Source organism: Xiphias gladius, chromosome 13, assembly GCF_016859285.1.
Source record: "Xiphias gladius isolate SHS-SW01 ecotype Sanya breed wild chromosome 13, ASM1685928v1, whole genome shotgun sequence".
NCBI lineage: Eukaryota > Metazoa > Chordata > Actinopteri > Istiophoriformes > Xiphiidae > Xiphias > Xiphias gladius.
In genome coordinates this window covers 13221281-13243618 of record NC_053412.1, presented here as the reverse complement: position 1 = coordinate 13243618, position 22338 = coordinate 13221281, and the positions used below count along the sequence as shown (strand labels likewise).

The window sequence follows — 22338 nt, the reverse complement described above, 5'->3', positions numbered from 1 at the left end:
TGGGCTGGCTGATCAACTTTTATTAAAATAAACGGAAGCCATCTTGGTATCTAGCTATCATAATACATTCATGGACCCAAAGCAGGAAACAGCGTGGCTGGAAAAACATGTTATAACAGTAGTGCAATTAGAAAAGAGTCTCAGAAATATCTATCTTAAATTTGCTAACATTAGCCATTCTGACTTAATTTTTTTAAACTTAACTTTTTAATAAAACCTTGTGTATATTTAGTAATGACTTCGCAGATATGAAAATTAGCACAATGTAATCTAGCAAATTTTTTTACAGGCTTTAGCTACTTTCCATTGAGAACAGTTGGCAACATTGCAACAAACTGGAGACAAAACTAGTGCTAAAAGGCAGTGAATATTGGACTGTGATTCTTCAGGTGGACACAAACATGACTCCAAATGACCACTTATGTTTCTCTTTGTCTTCGGGATGTACCGCAGGCAAGTGTTTGCTAACACGTTAGCCATGTAAACTTTATGGTCAGCTTTTAAGGTGATAATATGTTGGTGTTGTGTTTACAGCTTGTTGCGCTACCAGAAAAATCTGAGCCAAATGAGATACAACATGCTAATTAGTGAGTGTCATTTTATCTTTGGACAGAACCAGACTAGCTGTTTCTGTTTTTTTTCCAAATTAAACAAAGATATAATTGTTAATTAGTAAAATTTAGAAGTGCTGGTAAGTCAAAAATTTAATTTTGGACAGGCTAGCTTTTTCCCTCTGCTTCCAGTCTCCATGCTAAGATAAGCTAACTGTCTCCTGGCAGTAGCTTCATATTTAGTGTACAGACATGAGAGTGGTATCAATCTTGTCATCTAACTCTCAGCAGGAAAGTGAATAAGCGTATTTCCAAAATGTCAAACTCTTCCTTTAAGCCATAAGAAAAGACCAATTTGTTAGGCTACAGCAGGTTCTTTCCATGTTTTACTATTTCCCTTGGTAACGCCTACAGCGAGCATGTAGTGGCTGATCTTTCTTGTTGTTCCTGCTTTCTGTGGTAATATTGTATATTTTTCTCCTTTAGAGGACAATTTCAGTCCATTTACACACACAGGCAGCTGTTGAATAAAACTTTGAAAAACTCCACACTCATTATTGCACTTTGCGGCATCTCCTACTTCCGCTGAGCCACATCAGTGTTGTCCTGTATGCATAATAATAGTTGAGAATGTCCTCAGAGGTATGATTGCTATATGGAAGGTAAAATCCATTCCTGACACAACTGTGCAATGGAACCTTGTTATTGCAGGATCACAGGTCTCAGCAGGTTATGCTCTGCAGTGAGCTCTAACTCTCTCTCTCATTCACAAACACACACACACACACACACACACACACACACACACACACACACACACACACACACACACACACACACACACACACAGACAGATGTAAAGTAATAGATTGAGAAACAGGAAAGAGTCATCTTCACAATTACATGCTTGCAGATACACACTCACACACAATGTGCAACTAATCCTATAAAAAGAGTTCAGTGTAATTTGTTGTTGAGGCGAATTCCCAGCAAGGGGACTCATGAGGATCTCTCTCACACGCACGTGAGCACACAAACACACACACCCAGGGTGTGTTTTACCTGCACTTTGTCATGCAGCCCCTGAATGCTGCCATCCTTGCGTGACAAGGAGAATTCGGGGCTCTGTAGGATGGCCTCGCCACGGGTCATGTAGCTGTGGACCTCTGTGAAGTCCACATCGAACCTAACGATACACACAAACACATGCACTAGGCAACGTTACCCACTATGCTAATATTATTAAACACAAAAATATTTGTTGTTGCAGGTTTCTATAAAAACTGCATTTTCAAGATGGCATCTTTTATTGTTCTTGCTAACTCAAAATGATTTAATTTGCAGATTGCCATCACTTCTGTTGATAACATTCAAAGTCACATTTAGCATTTTCATCACATGTATTTTAAACAGCAACACTCCTTAAAAGTATAATCTTGTTTCCAAAAAAATTGGGAAGCAGTGTAAAACATTAATAAAACAGAATGTGATAATTTACTAATCCTATTTGACATATATTAAATTGTAAACAGTACAAAGACAGTATTTTTAATGTTTTACCTCATCAAATTCATTAGTTTTAGTAAATATATGATTATTTTGCATTTGATGCCTGCAACACACTTCAAAAAAGTAAGCAACAAAAGACTGAAAGTTGTGTAATTTTTAAAATCCTGGAACCTTCCAGAGATAAAAAGATTAATTGGTTAAAGGTGAGTATCGTGATTGGGTATGAAAGGGGCATCCACGAAAGGCTCAGGCGTTCACAAGCAGGGATGGGGCGAGGTGCACCACTCTGTGAAAAACCGCGTGGGCAAATATTCCAACGGTTTAAGAACGTTTCTCAAATCGCAATTGCAAGGAATTTAGGGATTTCACCATCTACAATGCATGATATCATCAAAAGATTCAGAGAATCCGGAGAAATCTCCGCCCGAAAGGGGCAAGGCCGAAAACCAACATTGAATGTCTGGGACCTTGGATCCCTCAGATGGAAAAGAATTTCATTTTCAAAACTTCATCATTTAGTGTCCTCAGTTCCCAAACCCTTACTGTGTGTCATTAAAAGAATAGGTGATGTTACACACTGGTAAACGTGCCTTTTTTGGAACCTATTGCAGGCATCAGAGAACGAGTGAGTCGATATTTACAAAAACAATTAATTTTATCAGTTTGAACATTAAATATCATGTCTTTGTACTGTATTCAATTGAATATACAGTGGGCTCCCATGGGAAAGTGATGTCAGACTTCTGGAGCCCACCGTAGGTCGAAAAAAAATTTTATTAGTGATTTGTGACTAATTCTAGTCAACACACCACTTGAATATGATTGGATCCCCTTATTAAATGATTAATTGACTCCATCCAATCAAGCAGAATTGGAAAGTCGCCTCATTACTTCATTACCTCGTTTGAGGAGCCCAGGCATCAGCCAGTCAGAATCTTGAACTTGGAGGGGCTGCTTTCATGCCCATTTAGTAAATATCCTTTTAAGACTTATTTACATCATTTATACAAATTATACTGAACCACAGCATAATTTAATTTAAATTATTGACAACTGAGGAAAAGGAAATTGTATTTTAATATGGGAACTTTAAATATGCCTAAAAATACACTTTTACAATCATTAGCATGCTAGCAGAGGTGGAGGAAGTACAGAGATCTTTACATAAGGTAAAACCTCTGTACCTCGATGTAAAAACATGTCGAAGGTGCACTGTGGAGTTTTCTTATAAACCTACAAAAGTTATGTTTACATTCAGTGTTTCTCACCAGTACGCGCCGTGTGTATCCTTGAGGTCTGATTAAGTACATGAGTGTTTGCTAGCTTGCAGTTTTTTACTTCACTGCCCTTTATAGGCACATCGTTACGTTTCTTGGCAGGTTACTGCCACCACTTGTTGACCCATGGAGCAGCCCGAAACTGGTAAGTCAAAAACTCCTCAGGTTACTTTTAAGTGAAACATCCTGTAATTTAAATTTTAACTTACATAAAAGCTGGAATTCAAGTCATATGGTAAATTTTGTATAATGACCATTTTTCCAGATCACTAATTCCCTCTGTACAATTTCTATTTTAACTGAAATAATGTTTTCAAAATGAATTCCAGTAGTTTCTTCCTTACCATACCCCTGAGCACTACAAGCTGCTGTCAACAAAACTCAACACTTCATGATGTTTTTTCACATTAAAAGCCTATAAAAGGGATGGCTGTGTGATGTTTAATGCAAAAATTCTGGAGTAAGCTGTACATTGTATGGGGACAAAAGGCACAGCGAAAAGCCTGACATGACGCTGTGCTGATGGAATAAGTGCCGTGGAAATAGCCTATGTACTATGTACTAAATTTTCAAGTCAACAGATGAAGGTGAAATAAGAAATAAAGTCCTGTCTCTAATATAGGCTCAAATAAAGGCCTTCTCTATACCATGGGGGGTAAATAAAGGACACTATCAGAGAATTTACAGTATCAAAGTTAAAAGTGATCATTGTGAAGAATGATTCTGGCATCTTTCTCCAACTACTCTAAATTCCATACGGTAGTTTCATCATATTTTATATTTTATATCATAAGATGATAAAACAATCGGCAAAGTTAATAAAAACTAAAATAATACAGCTGTCCAATAAAGTCCAATATTTCCATCTGAAAAGTACCATAAAATTAGAAATACTCAATTAGAATACATGTACCTTAATTGTCTACTGAGGTACCATTCTCGAGTAAATATACTACCACACCCTAACAGATCCTCCTCTAAGGTGGCTTACTTCACTACTCGCTACAGGATTGTCAGAATCTCCTACTTCACTACTATCAAAGGTTCCCTTTCAAGCTGGCCTCTATTACCACCATCACAGATACTCATCCTCAGTATCGGCTATCACCTACCTGCTGAGATAAGACAGCAGAAAGGGGTGCATGTAACTGAACATGTAACACAAGTTAGAAAAGAAACTTTTGATGTTATAACGCTAATGATAATTCAAAGTAGGCATCTTTAGTGTACCAACACACACTCACCTTTTCCTGAGTTCAGAGTCTACCACAACTTGTCTCTTCTTCTGAGGTGGTGGCGACATTCGGGTCTGGGGCACAGCAGACACCCTCTCCCTCGTTGTCACCTTGGTAACGGTCGCCGTGACAGAGTGCGTCAGCTCGGACTGCTGGGCCGCGCTGACAGCCGATGACAGCTGGACATATGCAGAAACAAAACAAATATCTAGACAAACTGCACACAACAGCAAGCACCGTATCAGTTTACAGGGATCTGTCCAAATCATACGGATCCCTAATCACACTCTCACATTTGTCTGAGTGTATGCACACACTCTCTCACACACACACACACACACACACACACACACACACACACACACACACACACACACACACACACACACACACACACACACACACACACACTCTTAGACTGCAACAGTGTCCTTGAGAGGCAAAAGGTGGGAGAAAGAATTAGAGAAAAATGTAGCTTCCATGTGTGTTTTGATCACGTTGTATATGTGTGTTGCATGTTTAGATGAAGGTGCGTGCTGATTCCAGTTCTGAGCATTGTTCACTATTTTCTTCTGATAACACTGTGTATGTGTGTGTAAGCATGCGTGTGCTCAGGTTGGTTTCAGCAGGGAAGGCTAATAACGGTTAAGCACCTGCTACAACTACTGGGACAGCCTCCCTTCCATGGAAACGTCTGCGTGTGCAAGTGTGCGCACAGCTGAAGTGGTGGAGACGGACTCAGAGGTCATTCCGCTAATTATCTTACTGATTATCTGACTATAACGGACAAGTATTTGAGAAAGAGCGGGAACCAAAGAGTAATGGAGAGAAGGAAAGATGAGTGCAAACACCATGACCAGTAACTTCATGATGGATTTTGACTTCAGCTGCAGAATAATAAGCGTGTGTGTGTGTGTGTGTGTGTGCGCACGTACAGTATAAGCATACACACGAATAAAAGCTGTCAAAGACAACAAATTGGCAATTGTCTAAAAAAGCTGGTCCCTGTAGTTTTTAACAGATGTAGCTCAAACAGGAGGAAACAGTGGATTCATTGGGTACTTTTTTCAGCAGCAGATTAATACACATTTTTTAATCTAGTGAAAAAGAAAGGTGTGGGAACAACTGTTCTAGTGAGTATTAGGACGGTGTGTGTGGGACCGAGTCAAAATAAACTATAGTGTGTGCTCAGAGTAACGAAGCAACATGTCACCCAGTGCAACAGTGTGGTTTACTGATGTGGTTTTAATAGTTTTTGGACAACAACAGCATTGCTCTATGGCACAGAGAAATAAAATTGATCAGGGAATACTTTTAAGTAATATTTTTTTCAAAAAATGTCATGCTAATTTTAAAAAAAAATCACATTAATCTGATTTCTCTCTCCACCTCGCTGTGAACCCAACCTCCTTTTTGTGGCTTCAAGGCTACTGTAGTACATTTAAGGGATACCTCTGCCCTGAATCCAGCTTCTCGGGCAATATTAAAGGAAAAGTGTGAGATTTTGGGAAACACTCTGATACTTATTTGCTTTCTTGTCGAGAGTTAGAGGAGAACATCACTACCACTCTAATGTCTGCACTCTAAATGTGAAGCTACAGCCAGCAGTCGGCAAAATAAGCTTGGGACAAAGACTGGAAAAGAAAGGGAAACAGCTAGCCTGGCTCTCTTCAAAGGTAAAATAAAACTCGTGAATTAGCGTGTTATATTTCATCAATCTAGTTGTTTAACTGATCTATTTTGGTCCCAGCCTTTGAGTTTTGAGCACAGAAAGTGCTTCCTGAAAAGGATCGCTTTCAGGGCATGAGGGTCCCTTTGCAAACCTTAAACATAAATAATTCCAATAATTTACTCAGCACTCAGTGTGAAGCCCTCCAGAGGGCTTTAAGGATAAAAGTAACATTACAGTACAGTATTTTATCAGTCAATTTAAAAAAAAAAACACAAAGTGCTTTGTCTTTATCTTATCACTTGTCAGTGCATGTAAGTTTTAAAAGCACAAATGTGACAAAAGAGAGACAGAGATAAAGAAAGAGAGGATTTTACGGAGACTGTGTAGTTATGGAGGAAGATGAGAGGACAGCGGGGGGGAAGTTATAATTGAACATCTGAGTATTTTGAGAGAAGTGATAATGAAGAGTGATCACTGTTCATGACAGAGCTGATTAAAAGCACGGCCACCTCCTTCATCACTGGATGTTTGCTCAGCCCACTGCAGGTAGGAAAGGATAGGATAGTAAACACAAGATTCCATCCTTCCCTTTTCATTATTCTCCACTGGTGTGTAACATAAAGCTCTAATGACCTCTGTCATCCAGCCAATCCATTCATTTCTCTCTGTCCCGAATGCCAAAGCTTTGCAGCTACGAGGACTCAGTTTCATCACCGCAGTATTCTTGTAACAGGACTAATGTTGACCTCAGATGCTACAAACAAGCAGGATTTCATTTTGACAGGCACCCAGAGTGAGTCATCTGTACGGCTACAAACCAAAACCAACCAATATTGTAAACCAGCGAGGAGCCCACGTCATGGACTGTAGCCCTGACTTGTCTATTAAAGAATTCTTCAATTCCCATTTTGCCTTTAAACCTAACCTTCCCAAAGATGCTCCAGCTGCTCATCATTAATCAGTTTTTTTTTTTTTTAAATCTTGCTCCATGACTTGCAACCGCCTGCTGGTTTTTATTCTTCACCCCAATCACAAACTGATGAACACCTGGAACCCTGAGTGAATGACATGAAATGCAATCAGCTAGCTGGTAGGACAGAGCAACTGACGCACTCTCAGACCTGAGGACAAAAGGTGACAAGCAATGACCTGGCCGGACTGTAACCTGAAGTGAAGTAGTTTTAATTGATCTTACTTAACAACATTTTCACAGAAAAGCGTGGCTTACTGCCATGGCAGATTGACTGCTACTGGTCTCCTAATCCTTGAATGTGGTGGAATACAAACCCAGTGGCCTCTCCAACTTCAACAGATATAAGAATTGAATGTCTGTTTTCTTAAACTATACTCTGACAAAACTGAAAGTCTTGTGATTGGCCCAAACCATCTGCACCCACAAATCCAGTCCTCAATTGCTCAACAGGCCAAATGTGAAATACTGTATACTATACTGTAAGAGTTCTATAAGAAATATGATGTGATGTTTAATTCCAGCCTCAGTTTGAAATTTCATATTAGGAAAGCCATCTAACATTGCTTGTATCATCTGAGGAATATTGCTATAATCCATTCAATTGTGAGATTTAGAGACACTGAATCCATCATATATGCTTTTATTCCCTCATGCTTGGACTGGAATGGTCTTTTTATTTGGTATAAATCAGAAAAACAATGCACAAACTCCAAATTGTACAGAATCTGGCAGGTAGACTCTTAAAGGAGTGGTCTGACATTTTGGGAAATATGCTGTTACATCTGTACGGGATATATGAAGCTGAAGCCTGGAGACAGTTAGCTTAGCATGAAGACTGAAAACAGGGGGGGAACACCTAGCCTGGCTCTGCAGAGGTACAAGGACATCTAAAAACACTATCTAATACGTTCTGCCTTTCCAAAGTATAAAAATGTCAATCTCTGGGTTTAGCGTGCAGACGTAAGCGTGGTATCACAAGAAAGTCCCAAAATGTCAAACTATTCCTTTAACTTGCTAACGTCTGTGAATATATTATGTTCGTATCTATGTGTATTATTATTTTCTAGTCCTTTTTTATCATCTTTTCCTTGGTGTTTCTTATTGTCCTTTATTGTTCTATGTTTGGTTTTAGTAGAGCACACTGTAACTGTTGATTTTGACAAGTGCTATAATGTAGAAATGAAGTATTATTATATTTTTATTATATCATTTTCACATAATTTGGGATTATAATGCAAAATCTTGCTCTCATTGAAGACATAGTTATTTTATGTTGTATATGATACTGTAATTGTCCTAAGTTAAAGGCAAATTCTTGAGAAGCTGGTATATACGGTACAGCATAACTACTACTGAATCATGAATAAACTACTCAATTATAAATCTTTTAACAAATGTGTGGTGCACCTGGGAGCTGCTCATCTCCAGACTCTGGACCAGTCGGTCCCAGCGCTGGGCGAAGCTGTCCAGTCTGGCCTCCAGTTTGTTGGCGACCTCCTTGTTCTTTACGCTGGACAGAAGATCCTGACTCATAGAGCACAGCTTGTCCATGGTGGGACGCTTCACCTCCAGGTCTGCCTTCACCATCTGCGGGAAAAAATAAAGGAAACAAAAACAAAACAACAACAAAAAAAAACAATGTTGAGGATGTAAGCCCTCCTGGTTGGCCTCTCATTTCATACAATGCATGACCAATAATGTGTAAAATCTGCTAAAATCAGTGTATCATCTGTTTTGCACAGGAGTTAAGTTGGGTCTTGTACATTTCTTCCTTATGCTAAATGGAAGTGATTTGTAGTTCTCACAGCAAGACGGCGTAGGCAAGCTACCATCTCTGCCTGGTCCTTCAGGTTGGAGGTCTTGATGGAGCTAACCAGCTCCTCCTTCTGAGTCAGCCAGGATCCAAATAAACACTGAATGGAGAGGAGAAGAAAGGAAAATGAAAGAAAGGAGAGGAAAGAATAGGAAAGAGGAGAGGGAAAGTAGTATAGAAGCGCAGAAGAACAGGAGAGCAAAGAGGAGAAGAGATAATGACAAGACGAAACAAAGAGAGAGGAGAGAAGAGGAGAGACGATGAAAAGAGGAGGAGAGAAAAGGGAATAATAGAAAGAAAGAGAAAGGGGGGGATAAGAGGAAATGAGAGGAAGGAGGAGATGACACAAATAAAAAAGAGGGGAAAAGATGTGTGGAAAAGGAGAGAATAGAGGAGTAGAGAAGGGAAGGGAGGAGAAGAGAGAAAAGAAGATAGAGAGGGAGATAAAGAAAAGATGAGGAGAGGAAAGAAGAGGAGGAAGAAGAGGAGAGGAGAGGAAACAAGGAGAGGAGATGGAATGAGGAGAAGGATTAAGGAAAGGAGAGGAAACAGATTGAGAAGAGAGGAAACCATAGAAATCCAAAGAGAGGAGATTTGTAGGACAAAGAAACAAGGGGGAGGATGGATGAACGGATGAAAGTTAGAGGGGGGAGTGAAGGGAAATGAGGAGACAGTAAAAGAGGGAGCATGAAAAGAAACAAATGTCATCATGTGGACGGTGGTGCACTTGAGGCAATTGTCTACTGTTGGTACGGGTAACTCTTGACTGCAGCATCCTCCTTAGGCCTCTGAGAAGCAGCCTATTGTCTGTGACAGCATCTCCCCCTCTGCCCAGGGTCACACTGGGAATATTTCTGTTAGCAGCACATGGACGGTTCATTTGCAACCAAAGCCTCGGGTGGTAATTGAACAAGCATTTAGCCAGAGAAAGGGGGAAAACTGAATTTGGTGCATTTCCTGATGTTTTGAATAAGTAATCAAATTAAATTTGGTTCTTATGGATGTCTAGAGAGACATTGCAGCCAGTGATCCCTCATTATAAAACACAGTGAATAGATTATTTCATGATCAATCTGCACTTATCTCTGTAACTGAGTAATCACACTTCATCAAACGGGCCTCTGGTGGCCACACTGGGCACGGACAAAATCTAAATATATACAGCATACACAAACACATACAAAAAACAAAACAAACCCTGAATTATCTCTATTTTATTATACTGCTATTGAAAAAGAAGGCAGGAAAACAATGGCTTTAAGTGTCAGCAATTTCTTTTACTAAATGTATTTTTGGCTCTAAATAATAAAAAAGTGTTAGAGCATTAAAATGTCTTCTATTTAACAAATCAAACAATAAACATAGGCTGACTATGGCCTAAAGTGTAGCAATGCAAATCTAGTTTTGGAGCTTTAAATTAAAGCTGATCAGTTAATCATGCATAAGCCGATGTTGTGATTTTAGCTTCCTCAATTATTAATCACAGAACACGAGCAAATCGGATATCACAACACATTTAATTTCCTTTGCAAAGTCTGCTGAGGCTAAAAATATCAACTGCAATGATGCTGGTATAAGACAGAGAAAATATTAGTTTTTTCTAATATGAAAGCCAACAAGAGAGCATCTAATTATGATCTTAATCAAAATATATATTTATACAACAGCCAAAGTTGTGCAGTGTGATCTAACTGATCTTATAGTGAAGGTATACAATGCTTTGTCAAAGATAAATATTTCAATGTTGCGTTTCTGCATAATTTTTTCTGTTGTGATCACATCTAAAGAGATAAATGTAAGATTTTTTACTAGCCACAGTCAGCACGGTCAGGAAGTCGGCCCAACACTTTGGTCCAGACTAAAATAACGGTACTACAACTTATTGATAAATTGCATGAAACTTTGTACAGACATTCATGTTCCCCAGAGGATGAATCCTACTGATTTTGGTGGTAGCATTACTTTACTTCTAGTGCCACCATGAGGTTGGCAGTTGTGGTTCAGAGTGAAATGTCTCCACAACTAATGAATGGATTGCCATGAAATTTAAAACAGACATTCGTGCTCTTTGTGAACTTTCCACTGACTTTTTCTCTTGCCCCATCGTCAGGTCAAAATATAAATGTATCCAATACTTTCGTTTATGATCAAATACCTGCAAAACTAATGGCAGTCCCATTAACCGCGGCTGTTCTTTGTGTTTACTGACACTTGATAAAATCACTGAGGATATTTAGTGTGCACAGGAATGACAGCCAGTTCCACATGTTAGTTGAAAGGTCACCTAAATCTGCCTCTTCTTGCTAGCTTCAGCAGGTCCTGGAAAAGCTACAAGCAGCAGAAGTAGCTAAAGGTCTTCCACTGCAAACATTAATGGTTCCCGTTCATGGCCTTGCTAAGTACAGCTGTTAGGCTATACTTAACACAGTGGTGCTTTGAGCTAAATGCTAACGTCAGCATGCATACATAATTAAAAATGGTAATGTTAGCATATTCATGTTTGGCTGCTATAATGTTTACCATGTTTGCCATTTTAGTTTAGTGTGTTACCATGCTAACATTTGCTAAGTAGCAAATGTGTAATCGCCACGGGGGACAAAGTGTCATGGCCCATCCAATATATGAAAGTGGAAATCTGTGCCCTCTAATATTTGTAATGACCAGTCATCAAATGCCATCAAAAGCAAAAGCTATTTTTCTCCCATCGTTATTACCGATTCCAAAACACAGCAAATGTTCACTGAACTCCTCCTGCCTTATGTGGATGTACATGTCAACCAACAACAGTGAGCACAATGTTTTGTCCGTTCTGCATCCTCCCTGTGCCATGCACAGTTGATCACTCACAGGTCTACGACACAGGTAAAACACAGTGTTTTTAAATCGCCACATCACTGGTACACATAATAAATCTAAACCAGTTAGTGCTGTTGTTGGTTGTTTGGCAGGGTAATAAGCTAGAGGATGATAGTGTGGAGAGAATGATCTGAGTTTCACTCCATCATTTGTCTTTTGTAAATTGGGATTGTAGTTGATGCGGCACTAAACTGTGTTGCGGTGACTGAGCATTGGTTGTTGTGGGCACCGGAGCGAGTGCTTTCTGTGGCACACGGTCCTCTTCGCTGTGTTCTCAGTTTTACTGAACATCCAACATGTAGCTGATTGTTATAAAGTTAATTCTGAAAATACAGAGAAATGCTTAGTATTGGTGCGTGAGCATTTGGGAGCTGGTACAGACACGACCTCATTTTATATGTATGTGAATGTGTGTGTGTCCAGTGTCTGACTTAAGATTTTGCCCTTGCTAATTATTTCTAAATACAAAGTGCAGTTGAAGCCGATGGGAATTGTTCTGCAAGTTTCGCTCATACACCAAAGTAGTGGAGAAATTCAATTTTGATCTGATGATGGTGTTAGGGGACGTGGATGTTTGAACCAAATTTCACGGCAATCCATCCGATATTTGATAAGATATTTCAGTTTGGAACAAAGTGGTGGACTGATTGATTGACCAATATTACCACACCCAACACTACGTGTGAGACGTTGAAATATCACATGTGACTTTACATGTTGACAATTCTGCTTACACCATCCTGACACAAATCAACCAGATAATACTTGTGCACATCCTTTAAAAGTGTCATGCTCTCTGTGCTCTGACACATCTATCTAACAGTTCTTGTTTAGTTGTTTTGTTAGAGTTTTCATTACAACCTCACAGAGCCCAACTGTTGACCCTAAATCTTGTTATACAAGTGAAAAAAGATTTTATTCTCGTTATATCTAATGAAGTGACATATTTAGTTGTGTGATGTACAGTGGATATACATGTACATAATTCAGCTGATCTAAGATTGATGACATAATATGAAGTCTGTTTAAAAGTTCTCTTAAAGCCTGAAGAATGTGGGAGTCGACATGATCCGGATGATCCAATCTCATTATACATGCAGCAACGTACTGCTGCGAGCCGGCCTCAGCTCCACAAACACACACACACACACACACACACACACACACACACACACACACACACACACACACACACACACACACACACACACACACATCTGCTCATACCTGTTCATTAGTGAAGTGCTGCCATTTCAGTAAAATCTCCTGAAGCAGAATCCAGCGTTCTTCTGTCCATCTACAAATGGCTGCCCAGCGATCACCAAGCACCTGCGCGTGCACACACACACACCACACACACACACACACACACACACACACACACACACACACACACAAAAAAAAATCATATATTAATGGCTACATTAGCACAAAAATTCTTTTTGAATTATTTCCCCCGAGGGATTGAAAGATTTCATCACGTTGCCTCAAAGGCTAATGGATTCACATTTTCACTTGCCAGTTCAATTTTTTTACCTGCCAAAAATGCAGTTTGATTCTCATGCTCTCTCCCCCAGAGGGACAGAGCTGATCGTGAATGTGGAAGGGCATGAAATTCAGAGATGACGAGAGCAAAATATGTCTATACCCTATCCAACTGAATAGAAGCCATTGATTATACAAATAGAATATAAGCCATGATGACCTTCAGACCTTTAGATAATCAAATAAATTATAAATAACTGTATTTTATATCACTTATAATTCATTATTATCCAGGAGAACATTTTGAGTTTTAGTTTTTCCCATTATTTTTGAGTTTCTGTAAATGTAAATGCTCTTTGATCTTTTCTATTTTAAAGAACTGACTATTTGAAAATTATATTCCGTTTATATTTTAGGTTTAGGTTTAGGTTAATAAATCATGGTTTGAATGCCAAAGCCTGTCTAAGTATTGTAATATTTTAATGCTCTACCAACAGTGGCATTTTATTTTTAACATTAGGTGTTCAGTGATAAATGAGTTTTACAATTAGATATTCAGATGACTATAAGATTCAAATCCTTCTGGCCCTTTTTTTCTTCCATACTACTACTACCCTGTTATTTGGACGTATTTGGTATGGTTTGGTATTCGGCAGTCATTTTATTTGGTCCAGCCTAAAGACATGAACACAGTATATGCAATACAGCACGGGGGAGCACTGACAGACACACACAGACACAGAGGCTATGAGTTGTAAAAGTTTTTTTTTCCTGACTCCATTATATTGGCAGCTAGCTGTTTGCTGGGTAAAATGGGAGAGACACTCTGCCGGCCCATTTAACTGGTAAAGACAAAACCCACAGTATGTCCACAGAACAAAGTCATCACAGTTACGGGGGGGGGGCAGTGAGGGAGGAGAGGAAATGAAAAGACAATGAGATGCAAAAAAGTGAGCGAGTAAAGACAGATGTGGGGAGAGAGGCTCGGCAGGTTAATCTTAAGATGAATAGCCTGTAATTAATCAAATGACAGTTCGGCGGTGTAGAGAAACCAGGGAGGCACCTTCTTTTTACATTTTTACATTCTGGCACACAATGTACCCTCTCATCTACAGTATTTATCTCTCTTGCAATTAGTAATGAACTGCACTGCAGGAAGAAAGGCCAGTTAAACCTCCAGTTGTTGAAAAGAAAGTCAAACAAGAATTTGCATTAGGTTTCTACAGATATTAGATGTGATTATACTTTGCATGCGGCACAACCAATGTGTGTTCTGTATTGTAACTGCTTAATATGACATGGTGAATAATTCAAGATACTCGCAGCAGTATTGTTTCATTAATCTATTTGTGCAAATTTTTTTTTTTTTTGGAAGGACTTTCTGACTAAATTCTAGAAAGAGAGATTCTCATTTTCAGCTATTCAGCTTTTAGTATAGAGGAGCTTACCTTTATCCTCAGCTCCTCAAACCTCTTCTCCCCAAGGAAGAGTTTTAGTCGCATTCCAATTATCCAAAGTTCTTAATTTCCTCTTCGTGTATATCGCCAGCTTTGCCCAAATCTACCTTGGCGTGTTCACTTGCATGTTCCCTGAAGAGAATACACTGAACTTCCCAAAGGTGAAATCCCCATGACTTCCCCTTTTCTCCACGGATCCGGATCACCTTACTGAGTCAGCTCTCCATCACTGTTTCAAAACGTAGCATATGCAGCCCAGTCTGCATGCTTCAGAACAACCTACATCTGTAATTGAGGCTGTAGTTTGAGATCACTGTTAAAAGAGGCTCTATTTCTCCTTATCACTGGCTGGATTAACTTGTTAGGGGGCGCTGGGGCTAAAATTTGCATTTAAGCCTCTATTGACCCTTTTCTATGTACCCTGTAGCCTCCAAGCTTCCATTAAATATCGTGCAAACAGCAGACCACACAGCCAAACAGAACAATACTCATCTGCTAGAATAAGAGTTTCTATGTGTCAGTTAGTTTTTGTAGTTATTTGATTGATCACAACTTTATTTAAGTGACTCATTAATTGGAAATTTTGGTGATGTCTGCCAAAATACATGGAGTAGGATACAAGCTCACCACACTGATTGTTTTAACTGCTGTTGACTGTCTGATTGATCGGTGGAAATCCCCACAATCACACGCTGATGTGCATACATGTTACCGTGGTTACCAGATGATTTACATACATGGCTTATACAGAGTGATTATAAGATGGCTTCCTGAACAGTTCACAATCAGCAGATAAGTTTAATAGTAGTTTAGCTCACAAAAGCCTACTGTCAGAAAATGCTGTGATCGGTCTGCTTTCGCATCACAGACAAACCACACCGGAGTCCTCTTGGAAGCAGACCGAAAGCGACTGACAGCTTTCACACCAGCCCAAATGAACCGTAGTAACCAGGCAAACGCGCCAGAGTTTGTTATAACCGAAACAAACAGGTGACAGATGAAAGCACCCTCAGATCTTTCTTTGAAGAGATCTGCAAAAACATGGAAAACCTTCCTGCAACTTTCACAACCAGCTCTACTTCACGAAACTGAATCCTTAACGCAACAATTCTTTATTGATCCAAGAACATTTAGGATCGTTTCTCTTTCCACAGCATGGTCAGAGGTCAGGGCTCGGTTACAGAATAGCAGCCTTGTAGTTTGTCAGGAAGTGTTACAGATACTGGTTTACTTGTTTATCCTCACCCAATCAATTTCAGAGAGAGACACCTTCCAATAACTGAATGTTGGACAAAGCCAATAATAGTGTGATGGTGCATCAACACGGGGCAGCATGCTGCAATTAAGGCTGGTGCATTAGAAAAAGTTGTGAAAATCAGCAGCTGCTGTTCAAATAGATTTCAGTTTGATTCTTTGCAGTGTATGGGAGTTAACAAGGGGAGCTAAGGCCCATACATCAGAGGCTAAGACAAGCATGGAGAATTAACCTCACAAACAGGCAGCAAAGTCTGACTCCTGGCTGGCGTCTGTGTGATGATAACTTATAGCGTAAACAAAATCAGCAGAATGCTGCGAGACGCACACACACACACACACACACACACATACAGCACAAGCACATCTCACTGCCAAGGTCTAATTACTGCACAACACCAAAGACAACACTATGTCCCGCTCAGTCTATTTTCCCTGAGAGACCATGCCGCAAATCTGCTGAGCCCTTTCCCACTGAGAGAGCAAGTGAGTGAGTGAGAGAATAAGTGAGTGGAGAAAAAAGAGATAGAGAGAGAGAGAGAAACTCAAAATTAGCCCACAAGGTATTTGTCTTTCTTCGAAATTTTCCCGTCCCCTCTCTTTTTCCAGCAAATTGTTTGCAGTGTCAGCATGTTTAACACAGATTTTGGTGTGTGTGACGATGTGTGTGCTTTTTACCTGAAGTCTGCTTTCCAAGGCGGCGGTGGCGCTGTCTCCACTGCTCTCATCCACTACCACCACCATGTGGGTTAGAGAGTTCACCCTCACCTGCTCCAGCTCCAGGTCCTCCTGCAGAAGCTGCACCACAAACACACATGTGGAAAAAACGCACATAAATATAGCACAACAAAAATACACACACCAACTAGTTGAAATGAGGGTGAGTGAATGACAGAATGTGGCTGGAAGCAATACAAGCGAGACATTGCAACTATAATTATTAGTGTGGTTGCTTCAGTGATGCACACCTTTGAACTTATTTATAACTTTTCTTCTTCTAGACACTTTTGATAGGCTCCAACTTCCTTATATTTTCTTCTAAAAACTTAATTCACACTTCAAAATATTCATATTTAGGACAGCTGTGCTTCAGGTAGCATGCTAGGTAGCTTAAAATGCTGGTAGCATGCCAGTTAAATTGACATGCTAGTTGCCTTGACATGTCATTTGTTGTCTGGTTATTTGGTGCCTCAATCCTCTCTCACATTTTAGAAGATATGGCTTAGTTTTTTATTTTATTTTTTTTTTTACATGTTTTACACTTAACTTACAGTCCAAACCCTTTCAGGTCTCAGATATTCTCAATTTCCACTGTCCAAACACAATTTACTCAAAGTGCTTACACTTCAGCTGACACTTCTACTGATATTGTCTTTCAGTTTATACACTTGAACTGACACAAATTTTATCAGGACTTCCACATCATCTGACCATTTCAGCTCAATTTATCACTTACACTTGACATTCCAATCCTTTCAGTCCCTCAACTTCTTTCAGCACGTTCATTTCACCTGACACTTCAACTTCATTCAGCACTCACTTAAACTGACACTTCAGCTTCATTCAGTGCTTCCACTCTGATGTCTCACATCTTTCAGAATTTAATTTAAACTGCCATTTCAACTTGCAGTAATGGTATTTCAACCGTAACTTTAACCTCATCTACTTTCAGTATTTCAACTATTTCAAATGTTTCAATTGCAAATATTCAGCAGCAATTACATAAATTTGCATCACAAAGGTTTTTTTTTTAGTTTTCATATCCATTAACATGTGGATTCATTTTTCTGTTAATAGATTGATTGTTTAATCTATAAATTGACAGAAAATAGTGAAAATTGCCCATTTTAAAGTTTTATTTTTATTAAAAGTCAACGGTGATGTCTTAAGGTAAAGGTGCTGAAAGGTGGTATATGTAAGTACTGTATCTAAGTTTTTTTCTGCCCCAGAATGTGGTTTCTTGCCAGGAGTGGGTTGTGGTGATTGTCACCACAGCTTCAGCCATTGTTGCATTTACAATACAAGAGGTTAGAATACGTCCTCTGGGCAGTGCAACGCCTCATCCTCTCATGTTGGACTGAGGGCGGACTGGACGCTACAGTGACTCACTATTGCAAAGTGGTATTACGAGACCGGTCGGACTCGGGCTAGCTGGTTAGCATGCTAACTTCACCAGAAGAAAAGAAGTGATAGAAATAGAAACAAAACAAGACTTAACATTGTTGTTGCTTTCCACCACTGGAGGCAGCTCTTGGTGAGTAAAGGAATGCAGTTTGATGCTGAACTCATAACATTTCTTATAGACTGGTAAGTAAACAGCTGTTAATGCTAACATTGGCTAGGTAGAAACAGCAAAACTACATATTTCACTTTTAAGATTGCTTGTATTTTCTCACAAACAGTCCAGCCGCAGCAAACTCTCACATTTGAGATGCAGAAACCTGCAGATTTTTGGAATGACATGACAAAAATTAGTTGTTGTCAATTGATCAATCGATCATTTCTTAAGTTTTTAAAACTGAAATAGCTCAAGATCAATATGATATACTGTTTATATACCAAATTACAAGATGACTGCTCAGAGAAGGGAGGGTTGTGTGGATACACTGTTGTGTGTACGGCGAGCAACACATGGACAAAACTGAATTAAATATCCCCTCTCATTTTCATTTCTTGTAGGCAAAATAAATATAATTTGAAACACAGAAATAAAAGAAGACACCCATGTTTGTCCAAATGGTCACCAAAAACACAACCAGCTGTTTTTCAATGAAATGCTGTTCCTACTAGTTTCCATTTTTCAATCGGTATACATGAATAGCAAAACAAGTACCTCCGACTAAAACTACCAAATCGCTAACCACAAGAGATGTGAAAGACCGACAGAGTGTAATATTTGGTTATATTGTTCAAACCCCCCCAAATGCTAGTTATAGGATTCAGTTTTCAAAGCTATTCTGAAAGCTTCCACTTTCTCAAATGATTTATTCACTGGTTGCAACCCCTGACAAAAATGAGATTCTGGTGTGCAGCAGGGGAACTGTTTCAAAAAGCAAAAGAAAAAATTAGGACACACACACATAACAGAAATTGTACCTGAGTCTACAGTCTTTGTTTCTGTGGTAAAACTATGATTTCTAAGTGACTGTTGTGTTTGGTGTGGGTCCCACCTCTTGAAGTAAAATTGTACAGCAGTATGATTGGTGGTAATATAGCCAGTCTGTGCCCATTTTCCCTTTCTCCCCTTTCAAATGACAGAAAAGCCAAAACACAAACATAAATATACCTCTAGTCAACACTCCTAAACTGAACCCAGTGTACTGTTCAAGTCTTTACCAGTGAATTTAATTATGGTAGCTTCTATGTGGTGAGGTTGGCTAATTGTTGTTCTGCCACAGCCAGAGCCGCTGAAGGCTTGTTGTGTTGAGTCCTGACAGAGCCTCCTACTGTGTGAAGAAAGTGAAACCTTGAAATCGAGCATGGGTTTGACAAGAATTTGTAAGCAGTCGGCTAATTTGTTGCTTTTTAGTTATCAGATACGTGTAAAACCTCCCAATAAACAGATGGGGTAAACATTGGTGCAGACCAAAGCCTCACACTGCTGAACACACTGCGGTCAATTGTATATATGTTGAGACTGAAAACTTATTCTTGACCTAGGAAACAGCAGTTTTCAAAACAATCTCACCACAAAGTCCATTCAGTAGCTACTCTGGAGCTTTTGACAGCAAATGGAGTTACCAAATTGTTACGGATTAGTACATGTTGAAATTTAATTTTTATTAGAACTTTATAGAAGTTAACATGTTGCTACTTAAATGTTATGAAATGCAGCATCAATGTCGTCAAACTGGAATGGAATAATAGATAAAGGTACATTATCTTAGACAAGCACTGACTTGATGTTGAAGTGTTAATTTAAATGTTATTTCTCGGTGAAGTCGACACACATTGTGTCAGAGTGTTAAAAAGCACTGAAGATTTGGTTGAACTTCAAGCACTGACAGGAGCTGCAATGTCATTTGTCAAGTATTAACTTGAGCTGGAGGGGTCAGTTGAGGTGGAAGCCCTGAGAGAAATGAACACCATTTCATGTGTATAAACTGAAGGAAGCTGTAAATGGAAGTGTCAGCTTAACTGTAAGAACTTAAAGCAGTTGGGGTAAATATTCTATGAAAGTGGAAGTTGTGGTACTTGAGCTGAAGAATGCTTTTTTTCTTTTTTTTTATTCTGATTTTCTTTTCAACGGTGAAACCCGACTGGGTTGTAAGCGTCAGTTGAAGTGTAAGCATTCAAAAGAGGTGATGTGAGAAGAGGCTCTTCTGTATCTATTGTACCTTCATTTTCTATTCTTCTACAGTACCTATCTTCAAATCATAAATAATTACTCAATTAGCTACCTAATTTATTGATTTGAGCTTTAGAAAACTGTTATCTTAGAAATGTTGGCAGCAGGGAAGTCAAAACAAATAAATTCCTAGTTCCTGAACATCAGCAAAGCCTAAATTTTTTGTCTTGATACTCATGTGTGAACACATGAGAAAAAAAGTGAATGTGCATCAGTCCAGACCACATTCTGTCCTTACTTTATTTTGATATCTTTTCAAACTATGAAATGGTCGCCTGGATGAATTATTGAATAGGGCTACTGGGCACAGATCCACAGGCCCAAGGGGTCAGGGTCCCATAATATTTTTTATAGTGCACTTTATTTCTATAAAACCTTTATTTCGCTCATATCTTTGGAGAGATGTCCGTGTTGATCGTTTGTGGCAGGAGGCTTTGGAAATGATTTAGACAGTCTCTCTTCATCTCCCGCATGAACAAAATACTTCAGTACAGTCAAGCAACAGCAGGACTTAGAGCTCTGGTTGACCTGCATAACAAAATGTCTATAAAGAGAGCGTTTCAGTCGTGTTTTATGCACGTCTGACCTGAACGCCTCCTGTGTAGACACACACAGAGTCTCGGTGCTGCTGTTCTGCATCTGTACCCACTGTCACACAACATCAATCATATGTCAACACGCTGCTCCTTCTATCTGCATGACAACATATAGAATACTGTACATGAGGTCAATAAACAGAAGCAGTAGTATCAACTTTCCTGTCGATGTAATTATACATACTCACTTCTAGCTCATTGTTTCAAAAAAATAGTTACCCAAGTTAACTTCATCCTACATTATCAAATAAACCCTCAAACTACAGTATATTTGAAGAACCACATTAGCTGGATGAGAATTAACCGATCACTAAACCTCTCCCCCAGACAGTGTCCGTCTAACCATAGCTTAACGACCGTAACTAGGTATGGTTCATGTACTGAGGGTGGTGTCTTTTCTAGTCTTTAAAAAAATTCAAAAACACAAGAGTCTAAGAGTAAAAAATGGATTTAACTCTTTGTTTTTCTGCTCGAAAGTGCTGTAACCTGCAAACAATAGCATGCCTGGCCAGCTAGTTTACTACTGTCACTTCTAACCTCATGTTGCTTCCAAGGCCAAGCAGCATTTTTAAATACAGTAACTACATTAGTTTGTCGGGTTACAGGTTACATTAAACAAAAGGCCTGCTCAAAACGCTATGTGAAAGCCAGTCCTGGGTGCTATTACTGGATTTGGGGAAGTTCACACTCCAACTACCCCTGCCAACATTACCCTAGTCAACGTTACGTTTGCTAAACACACAGGTATTCATCATAAAACCCTTTTCTCTTGTAACATTATAGGTGAAAGCATTCCGTTTGAAAATACAAATATGACAGGATCATTTTAGCTTGATAACAACATGTTAGCCTAGATTAGTTCAGCCATGTTTGAAAAACAGGACAGCAGCTGCCCACCTTGTGCTCTTCCACTTGGTGCTTGACATCCTCCAGGTCGGGACCCAGTGGTTGATCCCCCATCCTCTTAATCCGTGCCTCTGTCACGTCCAACCAATCTGTTAGCTGCTGCAACTGCTGGTGCTGTAGGTCCATCAGGACCTCGTGGAGTCTGGGAGTGAGAGAAATTTCAGGAAGCCGTTAATAACATGTTGATACCGCAGGTTAGCTTTTATCATAAACAGAGCCTTTCCCAAGGACAGTTCAGAAGGGCAGATGAAGGTATGGTTAAACACTCTCATGCCACAAGTAGTGATTACTTCTGATTTAATTGGTAGAAATGGTCAAAGCCACTTATCCTGTTCTTATATTCACCACTCCATTACAAAAGACCCTTGCTGTCATGTCTAAGTGGTATTTGGTAGTCTAGGCCATG

General features: G+C 39.4%; 1 protein-coding gene across 1 annotated transcript in view; it reads right to left on the bottom strand.

Moving 5' to 3' along the window:
* The window catches only part of dmd (dystrophin), a 334110-nt gene that overhangs the window by 157116 nt on the left and 154656 nt on the right, over positions 1-22338 (bottom strand). Inside the window, exons 14-20 of the mRNA XM_040141867.1 lie at positions 21924-22074; positions 16761-16880; positions 13114-13215; positions 9023-9130; positions 8625-8804; positions 4582-4751; positions 1614-1737 (exon numbers count right to left, since the gene is read on the bottom strand). Of these exons, the coding sequence (XP_039997801.1) occupies positions 1614-1737; positions 4582-4751; positions 8625-8804; positions 9023-9130; positions 13114-13215; positions 16761-16880; positions 21924-22074 (955 nt within the window). The remainder of the gene's footprint in view (positions 1-1613; positions 1738-4581; positions 4752-8624; positions 8805-9022; positions 9131-13113; positions 13216-16760; positions 16881-21923; positions 22075-22338) is intronic.